The sequence below is a fragment of the Cololabis saira genome, chromosome 23 (genome assembly GCF_033807715.1).
Source record: "Cololabis saira isolate AMF1-May2022 chromosome 23, fColSai1.1, whole genome shotgun sequence".
NCBI classification, from domain to species: Eukaryota; Metazoa; Chordata; class Actinopteri; order Beloniformes; family Belonidae; genus Cololabis; species Cololabis saira.
Genome location: NC_084609.1, coordinates 4,123,886 through 4,145,861, shown reverse-complemented (window position 1 = coordinate 4,145,861; position 21,976 = coordinate 4,123,886). Strand labels below are relative to the sequence as shown.

Below are 21,976 nucleotides of genomic sequence, written 5' to 3'. Positions count from 1 at the left end.
AGCAAAAAAAAAAATCTTGTTCCACTGGCAGATTTTTCTACTTATTTTAAGTGAAAATCTACTTGAAACAGGTGAAAATTGTTGTTTTTTTTCCAGTGATGAGTCTTGTTTTAAGTGTAATGAGATTTTTTCTTTAATAAATAAAAAAAAAAGAAGACAAAGCACCTCATTGTCTTTAATAGCACAACACTTGAATTAGTCGTGTTCCCCAAGCAAAACACCTCCGACAAATATTTTTAATAAAAATCTAACAACCCCCAGCGGAGGGACAGATTACCTTGGACACACACACACACACACACACACATTTACCGATCACTTTGAGAGCAACAACTGTCACAGATTTCCCTCCGAGAGTCAACGCAGGGTTAGCTGAACATCTGCTCGTCTCCCTCAGCAAATCAAACGGGAGCAGGGATCAAGAACCGGGCATAAATACGGACCAATTAAGGAACCAAGATTAATCCGAGCAATCAGGCCTCCCCTGCCTTTGTGTCTGAGTACTTTTTGTTGACGAACAGAATGCCATCCATCACACTGCCACTAGTCTATAATGGTAACAATAAACAGAAAAGGAAAAAAAGATCCACCATGGTCGATGAAATGAATGATAAAAGAAAACCAGTGCAGTCCCAAGTTGGTCATGAAATCCACGTATTTTAAGGTGGAATTACAGCCCATGACATAAAAGGGATGACTATAGGGGGGGCAATAATGCTCTACTAGGCTAAAATACTGTTAATTTTAGGTTAAAATCTTATTATTAAGGTAATCGCAACTTATCTATATTTAATCTCTTGATTTTCTTTTCTTTATTCAAGTTTTTAATACTTCAAAAACTCCTAAGAATCAGAGGTGTCAAGTAACGAAGTACAAATACTTCGTTACCTTACTTAAGTAGAAATTTTGGTTGTCTATACTTCACTGGAGTAATTATTTTTCAGACGACTTTTTACTTTTACTCCTTACATTTTCACGCAATTATCTGTACTTTTTACTCCTTACATTTTAAAAACAGCCTCGTTACTCTATTTCATTTCGGCCTTTAAAAAAAAAACTATCCAGTTAAATTGCTCCATCTGGATAGAGTGAATTTGGTTGTGGTTGTTTCAGATGTTCTTGTCCAGTTTTGTTCTTACATCCGTTCCCTCAGATTCCTGCAACTAAACTTGGATGTACATTCCAATAAAGGTTAGGATAAATGATAACATGCCTCTGAAGTTTGACTTTTTGCACCATTACAATACTTATAGGCAACTAGTCATCATATCTGCTGCTCTCTGAAACACATGTTAATGCTCAATAGTACACATATATGGTTCTTTAATATATTTGCATTATACTAAGATACATTCATTTTCAATGGCTTTTGTCCTTAATGGCTTTTTTCCCCCTTACATTACTTTTACTTTTATACTTTAAGTAGTTTTGAAACCAGTACTTTTATACTTTTACTTGAGTAAAAAACTTGAGTTGATGCTTCAACTTCTACAGGAGTATTTTTAAACTCTAGTATCTATACTTCTACCTGAGTAATGAATGTGAATACTTTTAACACCTCTGCTAAGAATACCCGTTAACTGTTTCAGTGTAAATCTTGCGTGTTGCTTCAGACCGACCTGCAGCACGGCCTGGATCTTGGCAGAGACGTCCGCCTGCTCGTACAGCTTGACTTCCTCCTCCTGGGCCCGGCCCGGGCCCTGCGTGGCGATCTTCTGCATGTGGGCCAGCACCACGCTGTGAGCCTGGGCCACGGCCTTGAACTTCTCAAACAGCAGCTCCAGCAGTTCCAGCAGCAGCCTGCAGAGGGCGGCAGAGCGGACACAACACCAGGGAGAAGGTGAGCAAAAGGTTAGAAGAACTACATGGAAGATTGAAAGGTAGTGGGTTGAGTGGAAACACAATAGTGTTTACATACACAATGATGTCACATAATTAATTTAATTTAACAATACTATAAGTAACAATATGTATCATCAATATGTTTTTATTAATATTTTTCTCAGTCAACTAGAGTTTAATCAGACAAAAAGCAAAACCACACTGCAAAAACTCAAAATCTTACCAGGAATATTTGTCTTATTTCTAGTTAAAATATCTCATTTTTAGTTAAAAAATCTCATTACACTTAAAACAAGAGTCATCACCAGAAAAATAACTTATTTGAACAATTTTCACCTGTTTCAAGTAAATTTTCACTTGAAATAAGTAGAAAAATCTGCCAGTGGGACAAGATTTATCTTTTCATTACAAGCAAAAAAAAAAATCTTTTCCACTGGCAGATTTTTCTACTTATTTTAAGTGAAAATCTACTTGAAACAGGTGAAAATTGTTGTTTTTTTTTCCAGAGATGAGTCTTGTTGAGATTTCTTTTGACTAAAAATGAGACATTTTAACTATAAATGAGACAAATATTTAGAGTTTTTGCAATGCAGAGATATCCAAAGGATAAACAGGGAATAAAAAAAAATAGATATGAACAGACAACTGACCCAAAATTAATACGTGGACGCATTTTACATGACCAGTCAGGTTTTGCAGCTCCCTCTTTTCATCTTTGGCAGATACCTCATTTCACCTGCAGTAATAACCCAGTAAAAACACCTAGGCCAGTTGTCCAGAATGCGTGTGGGCTTCCCAACACGGACTCAGACGAACAGCCGTCCTCATTAGTACTAAACGACTCCTGCTGAAGAAGAAAGCGCATCCAAAAATCAAACTGACCTCCCACTTGATCTGAGTGCTGCACTCTAGACTGAAAATTGCAGTCGCCTCGTCTTAACTAATGCGTTGGTATGGACTTTCTGATGGACCCGCTTTCTGCAGAAGGACAGGGCTTTTAAAGTAAGGAACAATCACAGGTTGCATTTGTTGGGGGCGAGTTCAAAGTGCAACTTTGACAGTTGAGTTACCGATTACCTGCAGTACTGGAGTTGTAAAAAGAAATCAGGGGGGATGGTGGATTTTATCATATGGGGACAGATAATTTGTGCTGATTACAAATAATATAATATATTACAAATAATAGCAGTGACCAAAACACCTGCAGAAATACTGCAGGAATGACATAGCAGCAGTTAAATGCAGCCTTCTGTAAGCTTTAAATATCCACTGGGCTTACATCAAATACATCAAAACACAACAATAAAAAACACTTTTCTGAACTTATCAATATGACTCTGTCCTTCACAGGATAAGTAAAATGGATCACTGCAAAAACTCACAATCTTAACAAGAATATTTGTCTTATTTCTAGTTAAAATGTCTCATTTTTAGTAAAAAAAATCTCATTACACTTAAAACAAGACTCATCACAGGAAAAAAACAACAATTTTCACCTGTTTCAAGTAGATTTTCACTTGAAATAAGTAGAAAAATCTGCCAGTGGAACAAGATTGTTTTGCTTGTAATGAGAAGATAAATCTTGTCCCACTGGCAGATTTTCCTACTTATTTCAAGTGAAAATTTACTTGAAACAGGTGAAAATTGTCAAATAAGTTATTTTTCTGGTGATGACTCTAAATGTTGAAATAGCAGTAAAACCACATTCATTGATGAAATGACATAAGAGATGGAAAGGGGGGATGGCAGTTTTACAGGGAAGATGATTTGGACCGTTTTTATTTCAGGGGGGGATGCCATCCCCCCTCATCCCCCTCAACTCCAGTACTGGTTACCTGTCAAGGAAATATACAATCTTTCATTGCTCTTGTTTGCCTTTTTACTCGGTTTTACTCAGTTCGTATTAGTGCCACTAATTCCCTTGTTCTTGTGCTGCGATAATTCACCTTCCGTCTACAGCGGTACCCTCAGTTCCTGGTGTCTCTCCATCTTTATATGGTCTCTTCCAGAGGTGGTAGTAACGAGTTACATTTACTCCGTTACATTTACTTGAGTAAGTTTTGGGAAATGTTGTACTTTTAGGAGTAGTTTTGAATCACTATACTTTTTACTTTTTATTTGAGTAGATTTGTGAAGAAGAAACTGTTCCTCTTACTCCGCTACATTAGGCTACGTTGAGCTGTTACTTTTCTTTTATCCCTTTTATCCACGTACGCGTCAATCTCATGACATCACTGGGTGATTCTTTGGGAAAAATGTTTGTTTTTGCATGTTTTATCACATTTACACAGACTCAAACACACACAGAGTTTCTATGAGTTCATGTTTGTTCTAGTTCTGCCTGGTTAAAAAAAGAAAAGTACAAAGGCTGGAAATTTTGTGCTACTTGTGCTTAATTTATTTTTTATTCTTTTTTTTATTTATTTTATTATTTATTACAGTACTTGAATTTACTTTAAGCTTATTTTAATTTAAGCTATTTTTTATTTTTTATTAATTTTAATTTATTTTATTGATTTAATTTGCCTGAGATGATTATTTTGTACTTTTGTCTGTTTGAATGGATGTGTTCAAAAAAAAAAAAATCAGCCGTTACTCAACAGTTACTCAGTACTTGAGTAGTTTTTTCACCAAGTACTTTTTTACTTTTATTCAAGTAATTATTTGGATGACTACTTTTTACTTCTACTTGAGTCATATTATTCTGAAGTACCAGTACTTTTACTTGAGTACAATTTTTGGCTATTCTACCACCTCTGGTCTCTTCCTGGTGTTATAGTAGCTGTGAGTGCCACATATATCACAACTGCCCTTTCCTGCTAATCGTCAGCCACCACCGTGTCTGGCTCTGCAGTTTTCCAGCATTTTTAAGTGGAGCTTGCATTGGGGACTTAACTTCCATTTGGTGCAGATATTTCTTTACACCCTCCCCTCCCAACCCCAACCCAGACTATTTAATATCCCTCACAGTGTGACAGTGTCTCGGCTCGCATTGCCCGCGCCACTACGACTCACAGGACAGCAGGGGCAATCTTTTCACGGTCTGGAGCCCGGGTCCCCTCTGCTGAGGTGCATATCTGTTTTTCCTGTCTTTTTACACCATTATTAGAACTTCTTTGCTTTCCTTTGAGCTGCTCTGCTTTAGCAAGGAATCCACTTTATTAATGAGTGAAGAAGAAAAATACCAGCTGTCATTTCCTGCAGTAAAATAAAGAGGGAAAAAGTAGCAGTATAAAGGAGATCAAGAGGATTAGGATGGGAAGTACGGCGCTTATACTGTATGCATCTCATTTGTATCCGTCTTTAGAAAAATGTAAATAAACATATACATATATATAGTGAAAAGCTGCAAAGTTTTCCAATATCACTTTAATTGGTGCAAAAAAAAAAGGAGAGCAAGCTCCAAAAGCTAAGAAGTAGCGAAGGTTGACTTCAGAATATTAATGGGCGATATTTTACCGTTCATATATACCATCAAAAAAATTCCCCATGGTAGAAATTTGTCATTTCGTGGTAAAAACGATAAATTCCCGTTGATGATGTTTTTGTGTAAAGCTGATTTATGATTCTGCGGAAGGAAGGAAGGAAATGAGAGAAAGAAAGAAAGATATGAGAAAGAAAGAAAGAAATGAGAAAGAAAGAAATGAGAAAGAAAGAAATGAGAAAGAAAGAAAGAAAGAAAGAAAGAAAGAAAGAAAGAAAGAAAGAAAGAAAGAAAGAAAGAAAGAAAGAAAGAAAGAAAGAAAGAAAGAAAGAAAGAAAGAAAGAAAGAAAGAAAGAAAGAAAGAAAGAAAGAAAGAAAGAAAGAAAGAAAGAAAGAAAGAAAGAAAGAAAGAAAGAAAGAAAGAAAGAAAGAAAGAAAGAAAGAAAGAAAGAAAGAAAGAAAGAAAGAATCCAGGTGGACTCATTTAATTGGTTTTTATCAATTCAATTTAATTGGTGTTGTTTAGTAGTATTTAGTATCTTTTAGAGCAGTGTTTTGGCTCCAAAGACTGAATGTGGTGATAGATTTATAGTTACAAAGGTGGAGTTGAATTGGTATTTTTTTTTAGTGTAATTTCTATCGTTATCGGGATAAATGCCAGAAATGATCGTGATACATTTTTTAGTACATCCCGCCCATCCCTTAACCAGAAGGTAAAAAATATGATGCAGAAGCAAGATGGATGTTTCATTTTTGTTGGCCCCGAGTGTGTCACTCCAGACACTGTCACAGTAGCATCAAGTAAATGTTGTTGTTAATGGACGGCGAGAAAAACAAATCACAGTGACGCATGGCAGAGAGGGTCAAACTATGTTTTATCATGCGTGCGAGGAGCTGCTTGAACATCCACACAGAGAAAACTTAGCCTGACTTTGTCATCTTTTCCAGTAAATTAGAATGATCTCCACAATCTCCCCCTCGATCCGAACCCTCGCGCAGGTAGAGACAGAAACCCAGAGGGGAGACAGCCCGGTTTTTCTCATTATCTCCCGGCGGAGGCCCCAGCGATCCATATTTTCTGTTCTCTGAGAACTCGTGTCTCATTTCCCCCTCAGGATTGAAGCTGACACACGCGGGTGATGAACAGGCGGCAGAACCCGCAGGAGCAGCTCGGTTCCCGGCTAACTGACCGGCAGCAGGAATACTGCAGAAGGACAACAGCAACACCAGGATTAAATTATCACCAGGCTGCACGTCAGTCAAATATGACTGCAAATAGGGAACCACGGCGTTAAAGGAACGCTGCTCTTTCAGCCGAGGCCAAAAACGGGACTCAAAACAGATTGCATGTAGCGCTGGGGATCGATTCAAATGTCAAGAATCGATTCGATTCCGATTCTTAAGATTCAGAATCGATTATCAAGATTTGATTCGATCCGATTTGATTCCGATATTGATTTGTGTTAGTGTTATTAAAACTGTTTTTTGAGCTGTTGCATGAATTATATGACTGTAGTGCAAAATATTACTACTAGTATTATATTGAGATTAAACAGCCAGTATTGGCAGCTAATGATGCTGTAAGGACCAATCAGCTCCAGAAACATCATGTGGGTCAGAATTACCAAACAGATCCAGGGCCGCATTTTCGGTCTATTTTGGTTTTTAATTTTTGAGCATTTGGTTTTTAGCATTTTTTGCAAATGTAACCCCAAGACAGTATATAAAGTAATGAAATATAGACAATTTATGCAATTATAACCTAACACTTTAATGTTTTCATACCTTTAAACATATCTAAAGGCAAAAACATGGCAACAGTTATTCTCGTGTCCAACAAAACATTCCTTTTTTGGGGATAAACAAAAAAATAACCAAAAGTTGTAATGTAATGATGAAAAAAAAAATACATAAATAAAAGAAAAAAAAAAAAAACCCCAAAAAAAGAAAAAAGAAAATCGATCTTTAGACACATGAATCGATTTTTAGGAATTAATATGAGAATCGATTTAGAATTGGGAAATCGATTTTTTCAACACAGGCCTAATTGCATGCATGGAAATAGGTAGAAATGTTCAAAGGATCAAAATCAACAGATTTGATGCATTGAGTCGTAATAAATCTTCTGAAGCTATCCTGTTTAGATTTGATTTCTTTCATATAAACAAGCCAAAGAAAATAGGAGTTCAAGTCTTGTTCAATGTAAACAGAACTAAACTAATCAAGAGATCAGTGACAGTTGATAAAAACATTGGTTGATAGTAGGGGTGTAACAATATATCGTTGCCACGAAATTTCACGATACAAAAAGGTCACGATACGTGTCGTGGAGGTGACAAACTGTATCGCGATATTGGATTATTAATATTAATCTATTGTAGGGCTGTGCGATTAATCGATTTTAAATCTAAATCGGATTTATTAATCAAAATCGATGTTAAAAAAGGAAAATCAGAAAATCGATTTCCTTTTTTGCAGCTGGCTGCATTACAGACAGAGCTCGTTTAGTCATCTTTGTTTGGTCAAGAAAATTGTAAATGTTGTCACTTTACCAAAGTCAAGGAGGATTAACAGTATCTCCACTTCATTCCCAATAGGGAAATTTGTTTGCTATTTTTCTTTAAAAATAAAGATAAAATATTTTAAATAATTTATTCCATTGTCTTTTGTAGTTTTACCAAAAAAAATCGAAATCGAAAATCGGGTTTTCAGAGAAAAAAAAAAATCTGGATTTTATTTTTGTCCAAAATCGCCCAGCCCTAATCTATTGTGTTGACTAGTAACGCGCATCCGACCGCGCCTCGACCCGCGGAACAAAATCTAACTCCGCTCAGAAGAAACTAGTCCCGTTTTGAGCTCTGAACCTTTACTTATGTAAGGCTGGTGTAGAGTTAAGCCTTACCTTATTAGATTAAAGTTTTTTCGGGTCGTGAGTAGGATAAACACGGGGAAACTTCTGCTGAGTTCCAGTGTACTTTAATGTCCCTCAACAGTGTAGGATTTTAGAACATCAACACAGCACCTAGTGCCGTACTGTGGCGTATCACTCCGCCCAATCTAAAACAGACTAATCACTACAGATAAACTGACTAGTGTCATTATAGTCCCTGATTTACATCACAATATAAAGAATATATTTATAAAATAATGAAATAAACTTCTTAACAAAAATAAATCTCCTCTTACACTTATAAGGTGAGCATGAATCAATCTTTTTTATGATGTAAAATTGTATGTATTTACTTTGATTTATTTATTTTAGTTGTTAAATTTCTGGAAAAGAAAAAAGTCAAATCATACATGAGAGAAACTATTCAGTTTGTGGCTAAATATTTGTACTTGTATGAAACTGAAGATGCATAATGCAAACCTGACATTTACTTTTAGTTCAGTTTGTGGAAAATGGTTGGCCTGGCTTTCTCTTTAAAACTTAAACAGTAATAAAGCATTACAAACTGTTTGTATTTTGTGTCTTTCAAATAAAAGACAATTTTTTCCAGTCATATGTTCCTCATGCAAGGTTGTTAAAAAAATACTGCTATAATATCGTATCGTATCGTTATCGTGACTTCAATATCGTGTATCGTACCGTATCGTGAGTTTAGTGTATCGTTACACTCCTAGTCAAATATGACTGCAAATAGGGATCCACGGTGTTAAAGGAACGCTGCTCTTTCAGCTGAGGCCAAAAACGGAACTCAAAACAGATTGCATGCATGGAAATAGGTAGAAATGTTCAAAGTATCACAATCAACAGATTTGATGCATTGAGTCGTAATAAATCTTCTGAAGCCATTCTGTTTAGATTTGATTTCTTTCATATAAACAAGCCAAAGAAAATAGGAGTTCTAGTCTCGTTCAGAGTAAACAGAACTAAACTAATCAAGAGATCAGTGACAGATGCTAAAAACATTGGTTGATAGAGAGGGAATCGGTGAGAAAGCACTTCAGTTCGTGAGGAGGTGAAGGAGAACACAAACCTCATTCTACTGTTTAAGCAATAAAGCTCTTAAGTGTTGCCTGCTGGTCTGCAGTGCTATAAAATATAGTGTACAAAATTTAAGACCATTGTTACCTACAAGTGGTACACGGGCTGGAGTTTCCATAGCAACAAGCACCGACTTTAAATTGAAGTAAACACGGGGGGAGATCGAGCGGTGTTTGCACCCAAACACAAACGCGCACACACACAAAAACGTCAAAGCGCACACATATGCACATGCAGGCAGATTTGGAGCAATCGGTGAGGAGCAGAAGCATGAATGAGCTGCAGTACGCGGTGGCCTTCTGCACCGAGGTCAGACGAGTCTCAGCAGGCGATGGGAGAAACACCGCAGACGAGGCTGCAGAGAAACATCCCTGACAGAAAACAAGTCGTTCCTCTTAAATGGTTCGAGATCAGTGGACTGAGACCTTGCGCTTCTCGGGACCGCGCTCCGCCTCCGTCTGTGTGTCTGCAGCCGCCGACGTGACGTGCTTTTGAAAATGTAGGCAGTCCTCTAGGGCAGGTGTGAGATTGTTTATGTGTGTTGGGGTGTGTTTAACCATGACGTGGCTGCGTTTAAAGCAGCAGACTATCTGTTTTCATGGTCCGAGGCGAGTGTTGTCTCCGGCACCGGCCCTTACTGTGTTTCACACCTGGTTGCCTGTCTGACTACGGCCGCTATGAGACCGCGTTTGGATGCTTGTTGTGGCTGTAAATATACATAAAAAGGACCCGCTGCACGCAGCGTGGACGTGTTGATGCAGTCCACTATTTTGTTTTTAGTGAGAATCTGCAGAAAGTAACTCCTACTTTCCAGTGCTCACTAGAAAAGAGTGGCACATTTTTTATTCAACAGCAATGGGACATTGAATTCGGCAAGAATAAAATACTAACAGCAGTATGACTCAAGTGGAAGGTTCATTACAGTCTTTTTCCAAAAGGTAATACCAAAGCATTAAACTGCTGCTTTACTCTTTTTTTTCAATTCTTTTCAAGTGATTAAGGTCCAGTCCCAATCCCCCCCCTAGTCCTACTTTTCAGCACTACCCCTAAATTTTGCACGTTCCCGTGAGGGTAGTGGTGTCCCTATTCCTCTTTGCATCTAGGGCTGAATGAATCTGTATGAAAACAGAATGTATGAAAGCTGTATGAATCTAGCCCTTCACAGCGAGGGATTTCAGATCCTGACTCGCTGACCGGGGGTCTGAGAAAATTTCCCAGAATGCTTTACGTCATCATTTGCAGACTGAATCAAACAAAAAAACATGGCGGACATTTCTAATTTTTAGTGAATAAAATCAATATTTTGAGTTAGTTTCTGCATAAAAATGCGTTTTGATTACATTTCTAGCGAGAAATATATATTTTATTTTCATAATATTCACTCAGTGAATGTACATAATCACTCGCTTGGTCGTTGTTGCGTTGTATCTTCAGATCTCGCCAGAATAAAGGCTGATTTATGGTTCCACGTTACACCAACGCAGAGCCTACGGCGTAGGTTACGCGGCGACGCGCGCCATACTACGCCCAGAGACGTTCAATAAACGAGACAGCCCACTACGGTTCGGTTTCCTGTATCTGTGTCACGTGACTGCCACGCCCCTTTAGGAGACAGGAAGTAGGTCCTGAGTCTATTGAGTCCTATGGGAAAAGTGAACGTGAGCACAGATTATTACCAATTCCTTCGCCCCATAGTAACCTAAGTAAATATAAGACCCATTTTTCAAAAGCCACAAACCTTCTGAACATTCTGACACCAAAATGGACATTTTCAGACCGACAGATTAGGAGAAAATGAACTTTGTTTGAGACCTGTCTCTGTCTGAGCAACACACTCTCGCCAGATTTGGCTCTCATCGTTTTCCCATCGGATAAAATGAAGTTTAAAACTAATAAAACTTGCTTCTTTGCTTAATAATACTGTTATTTTTATTATTTAAGTCTTTTTGGAAGAAAGTTGTACTGTATCTAGTGTTTTATGTTCCAAAATGATGTGGAGAGAGGGGCGGCCACGCCCACTTAGGAGACCGGAAGTGTAGACCATTTCCTACCATTGGCAGTAACGGTGATGCGCTATCTTGTGTATAGAGGATCTTTGCTACGCCGTAGGCTCTGCGTCGATTTAACGTGGAACCATAAATCTCAGAAAAAAATCGGAGCAAATTTCTTAACAGGCGTTATTTGGATAAACTGAGCCCAGGTTGGGGATCTTAACGGTTACTTTTACAATATTAAAACTTAATAAAGTGGCATATTAACAGCGCTACAGCGGAAATTAAAACAGCTTTTATCTCTGGGCTTCCTGATATGGTGTGACGTATGTGCAAACGTAACTACGCAGTCGCTTACGTACCCGAACATAAACCACGCAGTGACGTAGCAAGTGGTGTCCCAATCCCTAGGGAAGTTTACAAGGGCCCTATGCCTGTGGCTTCATTATTTAGGGCTAGTGGTAGAAAGTAGGGGGGTGTATTGGGATTGGCCCTAACACTCAAAAAGCTTGTGAAATTTGTGAAAACACAGTGTTTTTGGACGTTGCTGTACCTGGGCTGGCTTTCCTGGGCCAGGTTTTCCCCCCTCTGGTAAGCGTGGTCAGCTATCTGAGTCGTAGACCTCTTGACAATCTGCTTCAGCTCCGGCTCCAGCCGATCCATTATGGCTTTAATGGTCTCTGGAAGTTTCTTCAATTTGGCCAGAGCCTGACAGGAAAAAAAAAAAATAAAAAAAAATGGACGAGAACATAATTTCACTCCAAGGAAAAACATGTTTCAAAAAGCATTTGATGAAAGAAAAGATAAAAGGTGTTTTTACAGCGTGCTTGTGTAAGTACCTTGATGAGAATGCCCATGAACTCGGCGCTGTTTTCCTCTGGATCCACCTCAGAAAGATCTGCTTGGTTGAGTTCCCAGACATCCTCTCGCACTAAAGATGACAAACACGTGAATTAACACGTACGATGAGTACTTGTAACATGTTTATACCAAAATCCATTAAAAAACAAAACTAAATCCATAGTTTTTATACACACTAATCTTCCATTTCTTGCCTATTAAGCACTTGCACCTGCACCCCGACCTGCACCCCCAAGCTCTCGGAAGCTGACTTAGCCACATTAGCGGCTAAATTGAGAATGGCAGTATCGAGTGATGCTCTAATTTCCATTAGATGGGGCCTTCCAATTCCCCATCAAAGCATGTTAGCAGAGTTAATGTTTATGGCAAGTTAATGGACTTTGGTTGTATTTCCCCTTTTCACCCATTCCAACTGCAGTTTGTGTAATAATTATGACAATTACCATCTACAAATGAGGTGCTCTAATGCTATTAGACAAAAAGGCAAGCCGGGCCTCTGATGGAAGACGGCTTCTGTGTCGTGACCATGGTTGTTAACATGACAGTATACAGGCACTTACCGCCTCATGGTGGCTAATTGCCAGATTTCTTTTTGCATAATGCGGTGGTGGTGGGGGGAAACTGTGGTCGAGCTTTTACTCTCACGTCCACAGTGTGGGAGAAGTTAAGAGATATCTATTAAGTATTACAGATAATTCAGCCATTTATGCATTTTTATGTGTTTGAGGTCACGACATGACTATGCATGCTAATGAGCCGGGGATGAGTAAGTAACAAAAGGTTGAGTCAAAGATAAAGACGCGGCTCCAAAATAGTGACGTGGGAAGAGCTGTGAATAAAAAACAAAACAAAAACAGTTTTGATGTTGCGTAAGAAAATGTTTAAGACTTCATGAAAACGCGGCTGGATGAAAGTGTTGTGAAGAGTACCTGGTGTCAATTGAGCTAAAAGTGATGAGTCATTATCTTCGAATGCCACGAGTGGGCGGCAGAAAAAAGAGAAAGTGCCAGGCTTAATATAAAAACTCTGAAACACACGGTACGGCAAGTTATTGCTGGATTAACTTTTTTTTTTTTCTTCATTATCTTCTTGTTTGAGCACCTCTGTGCACCGCCTGGAAGGAATGCGGTGCCGACTGTACGCCTCTACGAGCGGGAGGATTCAGACATCTCTGAGCACAGTTTGGGCTTGTATTATCAGCCTCCGTTAAAGTGCTGGTTACCAGTCAAAGCGTGAGAAATGCAGCCCCCCTGCTGTGAAGGAAGAGACGCTGGGTGGCTAATGGTACCTGATGATTGCAATGTTAGCGAGGGAGATGTATCTTATGATGTTAAGCGAGGATGTTACGATGTTCAGGTTTGGAAAAATGCATCTTTGATTCGTTTAATCCTTTGCAGAAACGACTGAATAAGTCATTTCTGGTTGCACGTATGTAAGAGGAACTGCTAATACACACACCCATAACCAGCACTCGAGTTGTAAAGAGAAATCAGGGGGGATGGTGGATTTTATCATATGGGGACAGATAATTTGTGCTGATTACAAATAATATAATATATTACAAATAATAGCAGTGACCAAAACACCTGCAGAAATACTGCAGGAATGACATAGCAGCAGTTAAATGCAGCCTTCTGTAAGCTTTAAATATCCACTGGGCTTACATCAAATACATCAAAACACAACAATAAAAAACACTTTTCTGAACTTATCAATATGACTCTGTCCTTCACAGGATAAGGAAAATGGATCACTGCAAAAACTCAAAATCTTAACAAGAATATTTGTCTTATTTCTAGTTAAAATGTCTCATTTTAGTAAAAAAAATCTCATTACACTTAAAACAAGACTCATCACTGGAAAAAACAACAATTTTCACCTGTTTCAAGTAGATTTTCACTTAAAATAAGTAGAAAAATCTGCCAGTGGAACAAGATTTTTTTGCTTGTAATAAGAAGATAAATCTTGTCCCACTGGCAGATTTTCCTACTTATTTCAAGTGAAAATTTACTTGAAACAGGTGAAAATTGTCAAATAAGTTATTTTTCTGGTGTTATTTTTCTGGTGATGACTCTAAATGTTGAAATAGCAGTAAAACCACATTCATTGATGAAATGACATAAGGGATGGAAAGGAGGGATGGAAGTTTTACAGGGGGGATGATTTTGACTGTTTTTATTTCAGGAGGGGATGCCATCCCCCCTCATCCCCCCTCAACTCCAGTACTGCCCATAACAATATGCAAACTGATTAAGCTGCAGTCATGGTAAAGACTTGCTATCACAGAATAGTGAACACAAGATCAGGTTAAAAGGCCACGCAAATCGCTTCCAGTGCAACCAGTAAAGACCGCATGTCGACTTCTTTATCTCCTCTGCAAGCCGTTTTAATTGCAGGAACACATTATCTTTAACAAGCTACTTTTTCCCTCTTCAATACCCCCCCCCCCCTTCCCCTCGATCCAATGAGCTCTTAAAAGCATACCACTGCTGGATCCAGGGGTGCTAAACTGAGATGAATCCAAAAGTTTGCGGGGGGTCGACAGGCTGCTGATGTCCAACCCGGGCATCGGAGATGCGTCTTTGGTCATGGATCTGTAAAGAGAAATAAAAATAAATCAATAATTATGGCAAACAACCAAACCGTCTGTATTCACAACTACAGTACCCTATGTAAGAGATCAGCATACCGGTAGTTACAATACCAGGCAGGCTACTAGAGGTTCTTTAGTGAAACCAAAACCCAGAACAGATGCAGTCCGGAGGTCTAAACCAGGGGTCGGCAACCCAAAATGTTGAAAGAGCCATATTGGACCAAAAACACAAAAAACTAATATGTCCGGAGCCGCAAAAAATGAAAAGTCTTGTATACGTTTTAGAATGAAGGCAACACATGCTGCATGTTTCTATATTAGCTATAACTGGGGGAAGATTTTTTTTTTTCATTATGCACTTCAAAAAGTTGAAATGTTGAGAAAAAAGTCGTAATGTCGAGAAAAAAGTCGAAATGTCAAGATTAATGTTGAAGTACAATCTTGAGAAAAAAGTCGAAATGTTGAGAAAAAAGTCGAAATTTCGAGAAAAAAGTTAAAATTTCAAGAAAAAAAGTCAAAATTTCGAGGAAAAAGTCAAAATTTCGAGGAAAAAGTCAAAATGTCGAGATTAAAAAGTAAAGGAAAAAGGAAGAAAAAGAGAAAAAAAGAAGAAAAAAAAAGGAAAAAAGGAAGGAAAAAAAAGAAAAAAAAGAAAAAAGGTCAAACATTTTTTAAAAAGCTCCAGGAGCCAACTAGGGCGCCGCTAAAGAGCCGCATGCGGCTCTAGAGCCGCGGGTTGCCGACCCCTGGTCTAGAATATGTTGGGCTCTTTCCGTGTGGAACAAGTTGCCAATTATGATTATTGAAGCGCCGACTAAGGCAAGTTTTAAAAAGCTGTTTAAAAAACACAGTAATTTGAATCCAAATGTTATCTACATCTGAGGGAATTAGATGGGATATAGTTTAATGTATTGTGATGGTTAGTTTCAGTGTACTTTAGTTTGTTTTAATTTGAAGCCTATACCATTTCTTTTATGTCTTGCATTGCTTTTGTATGTTTGCTTTACTTGTTTTTATGTTTTTATGTTTTGTCAGACACGATATCTATTGTGTCTCATGTGATGTTTTGTTGATGTCTTATTGTGTTTACGTTTTGTTGATTTATTGTGTCTTATGTGATGTTTTTTTGTGTGTGGACCCCAGGAAGAGTAACTGCCACTCTGGTGGCAGCTAATGGGGATCCAATTAAATAAATAAATAAATAAATACTGGTACTCAACTTATTAATATAGCATTACAACTTAAAGAGAAAGATAAATCTACAGGAAAAAGGCTTCGGAAATACACATTTTTCATGTAGTAACAAAAAAGCACTAAAATCGAACTCCATTTTATGAATAAAAATAGTCTTGTGTTACCACTAAACATCTTGCATCTCCGCTTGGAGGGAACAGTGCTGTTTTCCAATGAGCCATTTATCAAGCTTGAGCTATAAGCAATCCAGGTCCTTTGAGTTGGGCGGTACAAACACAGTGTGCCTGCTAAGTGAGTGGGTTGTATGGAGGGTGGCATGTTGTTAGAGGCAGCCCAATACAGGAAAGCCAGGACCTGTCACAAGCTGACCCTTGGTAATAAATCACCGCGCCTCACCAACCCATTGCCACCATAATTATTGCACCACCTCACACACATGCACACACATGTGTAATAGCGCAAACAAACGCTTACGCTGAAGCTCCTGCAGAAAGCTAAAGCAACGACGGCGTGTGCAGAGCCAGTAACTTATACAGGCACGTCATGAACCTGGCGCTCAGGTCGCAGTTAATCTAATATTCTCCTTCTCCACCAGGTGCTGGTTCAACACTTGGACCGGCCTCCACAGATAAACAGCCCTGGAATCAGAGGTGTCAAAAGTATTCACTTTCATTACTCAGGTAGAAGTATAGATACTAGAGTTTAAAAATACTCCTGTATCAACTCAAGTTTTTTACTCAGGTAAAAGTATAAAAGTACTGGTTTCAAAACTACTTAAAGTATAAAAATAAAAGTAATGTAAGGGGGAAAAAGCCATTAAGGACAAAAGCCATTGAAAATGAATGTATCTTAGTATAATGCAAATATATTAAAGAAGCATATATGTGTACTATTGAGCATTAACATGTGTTTCAGAGAGCAGCAGATATGATGACTAGTTGCCTATAAGTATTGTAATGGTGCAAAAAGTCAAACTTCATGTTCATGTTATCATTTATCCTAACCTTTATTGGAATGTACATCCAAGTTTAGTTGCAGGAATCTGAGGGAACGGATGTAAGAACAAAACTGGACAAGAACATCTGAAACAACCACAACCAAATTCACTCTATCCGCAATTTAACTGGATAGTTTTTTTTTTAAAGGCCGAAATGAGGCTGTTTTTAAAATGTAAGGAGTAAAAAGTACAGATAATTGCGTGAAAATTTAAGGAATAAAAGTAAAAAGTCGTCTGAAAAATAATTACCGGTACTCCAGTGAAGTATAGATAACCAAAGTTTCTACTTAAGTAAGGTAACGAAGTATTTGTACTTCGTTACTTGACACCTCTGCCTGGAATTACGTCATACTGAAAGTCTCAGCAAAACCAATCCTGAGTTTCTGCAGATTTTTCACTGCGTGGAGAGAACGCACGTTCAAAGCAAAGAATAATTCATTACCGGGACATATACAGGGGATATTTTTTGAAAGAGAAGGAGGCTCCAACAACCTCAGGGGTCAGTTTAATTTTAAACAGTTCTCAACAGAAACACTCAAGAGCTTCTGTATATCGACCTGCGGATGAAACTGTGGAACAGCCTGAACACGGAGCTAAAACAAAGTCAAAACATATCACAATTTAAAAAAAAGATACAAAGAAACTTTTTATTCAAAATACAGATGTGAATAAACATGTAGATATGTACATTTAGGCAAGGCAAGTTTATTTATATAGCACAAATCAACACAAGGTAATTCAAAGTGCTTTACGTCAACATTATTTATTAATATATGTAGATATATATACACCGGTAGATTTCTACTATGGATATAGATATGTTATATGTAGGTATGTAAATGGATATATTGAGTTATATTATACGTACAGTGTTTATATATATCTATATCTCTATTAATATATATTGATTTATAGTTATATGTAGATATGTCGATATATAGATTTATAGTAATTTTATGGATATAATTGGAGGTAAATATATGAACCAGTATATATAACATATCTAACTATTATATAGTTATTCAAGTATATTGTTATATAATTGCTGTATATTATATTGTAGTATTATTGTAAAGTAATGATAATGTAATACTATACATTATAATTACTTCTATTATTACATACATACATAGTAGCACAACTAAATGCTGGGCGTTTGTTTTGTTTGCTTTGATTTTGATTAAATTTATATATACATAAAATTGAGTATTATATCACTGTATTGAATCGTTATTAAAGTATGGGTGTTTGGTTATGTGTGTTTTATAAGTAAGCTTATTGAAACTCTTGTTATATGTAAGAATTAGGGGTAGAACTCGACAAGTGTTTACTTCAATCCTACTCCGTTTCGATGTTGGTGGATATATATATTTTATTTTTTTACTTTTTTGTATTCATGCATGTTCGAAATAAAATCTTCAGATCAAATCAAAATGCACACACAGATCTCAGCAAATTCTGCCTTGCTCAGCTTGCAAACCACCTCATCTGTGTTTATAGACGTCGTTGTGAGCAACAACTGGTGCTTGAGAACAAAATTACTGGTCGTTTTGCAATGCGCCCCGGCATTTCCAAATAGTAACTGGTACTATTTTTGCACGCCGTACTTCAACCAGTATAATATGTCATGTCAGCGTTCTGCAATGTTAACAGAAGCAGCTGCAAAAAGCTATTTATGAATTTCAATTTAAAACCCCAGTTGTTAATGTTGCTCCATGTGGCGCGTTGGTCGTATTAAAAACATCAACCAGCAACAATAAAACATTATGCAGCATGAAAAACTAAAAGAAGAATGAGGTCGTGATTTTCAGATTCTGCAGTGTCTACCCTCATGCCAAAGTTAAAAGTCTGTGTTTTCTTGTCTTTTTTTTACTAAATCCTTTAGGATTAGATCAGATTTAGTATCAAATTTTAACCTGGCTCTAGGTTTTTAAACACCAGATGCTGCAGCACCAATTGTTTTGGCCAAAAGTCATCGCTTAGGGGGGTTGAAACAGAGAAAACCCATCCTATGTCAGGCACTGGCCCCGATCTAACACTGGAACTGCATTTTGAGGAAAAAAAGAGCACTGAAAAATATGCTTGAACCCTAAAAACATCGCCTGTGTCACATGGATGTCTCCCTTCTGGTCTCTTGGACTGAAAATATGTTTTTTTGTCTCTTAATATCACAGGAATCACGAAACAATGCAACTTGTGTGCAACTTTCTCATATTTTCCAGCTTCACCCATCAGTGTTTTAATTGCACGTCAGCTAATTAGTTTGGTGTCAGTTACTGCTGTTTTTCCTCAAACAATAAAAAAAAAAGGGATGCTTTTCATCTGATTCCTTTTGAGCTTCAAAGCAGGCTGCATAAATATAAAGAAGAGCAAGTCACAGAAGTATAATCACTCTTGACAGCAATGGTCTTTCTATCCATACAGCAAATAATTGGCAAGTTTTACTTTGTTGTTTTAAGTAATTAAATCACTTATAATGAATGCACAATCATATACTGTACTCTACAGTAGCAGCAACTATAACATCATAGATATAGAAACCTGAGGAGATGCATGCCATGTAGGGGTGTAACGATACACTAATCTCACGATACGGTACGATACACGATATTGAGGTCACGATAACGATACGATATTATAACGGTATTTTTTTAACAACCTTGAATGAGGAACATACGACTGGAAAAAATTGGTCTTTTATTTGAAAGACACAAAATACAAAACAATGCTGTGCATTTGCCCTATTGTTACAGTTTGTAATGCTTTATAACTGTTTAAGTTTTAAAGAGAAAGCCAGGCCAACCATTTTCCACAAACTGAACTAAAAGTAAATGTCAGGTTTGCATTATGCATCTTCAGTTTCATACAAGTACAAATATTTAGCCACAAACTGAATAGTTTCTCTCATGTATGATTTGACTTTTTTCTTTTCCAGAAATGTAACAACTAAAATTAAATAAATAAATAAAAGTAAATAAATATATACAATTTTACATCATAAAAAAGATTGATTCGTGCTCAACTTATAAGTGTAAGAGGAGATTTATTTTTGTTAAGGTTATTTTGGTAATTCAGGGTTCATTATTTTATAAATATATTCTTTATATTCTGATGTAAATCAGGGACTATAATGACACTAGTCAGTTTATCTGTAGTGATTAGTCTGTTTTAGATTGGGTGGAGTGATACGCCACAGTACGGCACTAGGTGCTGTGTTGATGTTCTAAAATCCTACACTGTTTAGGGACATTAAAGTACACTGGAACTCAGCAGAAGTTTCCCCGTGTTTATCCTACTCACCACCCCAAAAAGGTTTAATTTAATAAGGTAAGGCTTAACTCTACACCAGCCTTACATAAGTAAAGGTTCAGAGCTCAAAACCCCGCAAGAGTCCCGTGATCGGGACCAAAACGGAACTAGTTTCTTCTGAGCGGAGGAAGATTTTGGTCCGTGCGGCCGCGGTCGCGGTCGGATGCGCGTTACTAGTAAACACAATAGATTAATATTAATAACCCAATATCGTGATACAGTTTGTCACCTCCACGACACGTATCGTGACGTTTTTGTATCGAAAAATTTCGTGGCACGATATATTGTTACACCCCTAATGCCATGTCAACTTATATATTTTATAAAGTGAATCTGAATCTTTAACGTATGTAATGTAATTTAATGTTGCATCTTTTCATGCACCCACATATGTGCAGCTACAGCTTTTGAGACATCAACAAAGATGTTGAAAGAATAACATTTGATCAGATAAAATGCCTCACCCTTCTCTGCTGTGCTGTAATGACGAAGCGTTGCTACGTGGGAAAGACTAAAAAAAGAGAAAGGTATGGGGTGAGGGAAAATAATCGGTCCCTTACCCTAGAATGCGAGCAGCATTTTTGTCCTTGTTTTTGTGTCCGAGGCGACTCGTGGACTTGATGTAGAGGTGTCTGTGCAGCTCGTCGATGAGCACCAGGTGCATGTTGAGCTTCTTGCTGTGCAGCTCCAGCCGCAGATCTCCCAGCCCTTCCACCTGGAGCAACGGGCCTTCCAGGGACTCCACCGCCGTCACCTGCAACACACCGGCCCAAGCACGTCAGCATCTTACACTTTATTCGCTTATTCATTTTTGTTGAAATGTCAACCCCTGTGATTATTTTATTTTGTGATTATTTAAATTTATTTTATTTATTTTCTTTTTATTTAAATTTAGAAGTTTATATTGGAAAAAATTTAAAATTACATTTCGCTTGTGTGTTGTGAATTTATGTTTCAATTGCAAACTAATTTTTCCTCAAAGGAATTTTGTATTTTTGAAAATGTTGAATAAAGTTTGTAAAAAAAAAAAAAAAAAAAAAAAAAATCTTACACTTTATTATAGTTTCATTTATCCTTATCTCTCATATTGTAATATACAGGACTGTCTCAGAAAATTAGAATATTGTGATTTTCTGTAATGCAATTACAAAAACAAAAATGTCATACATTCTGGATTCATTACAAATCAACTGAAATATTGCAAGCCTTTTATTATTTTAATATTGCTGATCATGGCTTACAGCTTAAGAAAACTCAAATATCCTATCTAAAAAAATTAGAATTTTCTGGGAATCTTAATCTTAAACTATAAACCATAATCAGCAATATTAAAATAATAAAAGGCTTGCAATATTTCAGTTGATTTGTATTGAATCCAGAATGTATGACATTTTTGTTTTTTTAATTGCATTACAGAAAATAAAGAACTTTATCACAATATTCTAATTTTCTGAGACAGTCCTGTAGTTTGGGCAAATACTTTTCCTACAACTCTTCACAAAGTTCTGGTCCTACAGAAACGTTTTGTTAAGATTGCAACTCGATCAGAGTCACTCGCTTCATCTGCTCCTTTATTTCAGAAACTCCAGATTCTTGCTATTTACGATATCAATATTTTTCAGATATGCATTTTTATTTATAAGCTAAATTCAAGTGAAGGGAATATTCCTGGACAGTTCAAGACTTACTTTAAATTAAATTCACAGGTTCATTCTTATTCAACTTGACAATCCTCCTAAATTTCTCACTTGCAGAGCTCAATTTTCGGTGAGATTTA

General features: G+C 37.2%; 1 protein-coding gene across 1 annotated transcript in view; it reads right to left on the bottom strand.

Moving 5' to 3' along the window:
- Window positions 1-21,976, bottom strand: part of exoc4 (exocyst complex component 4) — a 280,178-nt gene that overhangs the window by 240,762 nt on the left and 17,440 nt on the right. The window contains exons 4-8 of the mRNA XM_061715202.1: window positions 20,760-20,953; window positions 14,591-14,700; window positions 12,085-12,176; window positions 11,799-11,953; window positions 1,620-1,800 (exon numbers count right to left, since the gene is read on the bottom strand). Of these exons, the coding sequence (XP_061571186.1) occupies window positions 1,620-1,800; window positions 11,799-11,953; window positions 12,085-12,176; window positions 14,591-14,700; window positions 20,760-20,953 (732 nt within the window). The remainder of the gene's footprint in view (window positions 1-1,619; window positions 1,801-11,798; window positions 11,954-12,084; window positions 12,177-14,590; window positions 14,701-20,759; window positions 20,954-21,976) is intronic.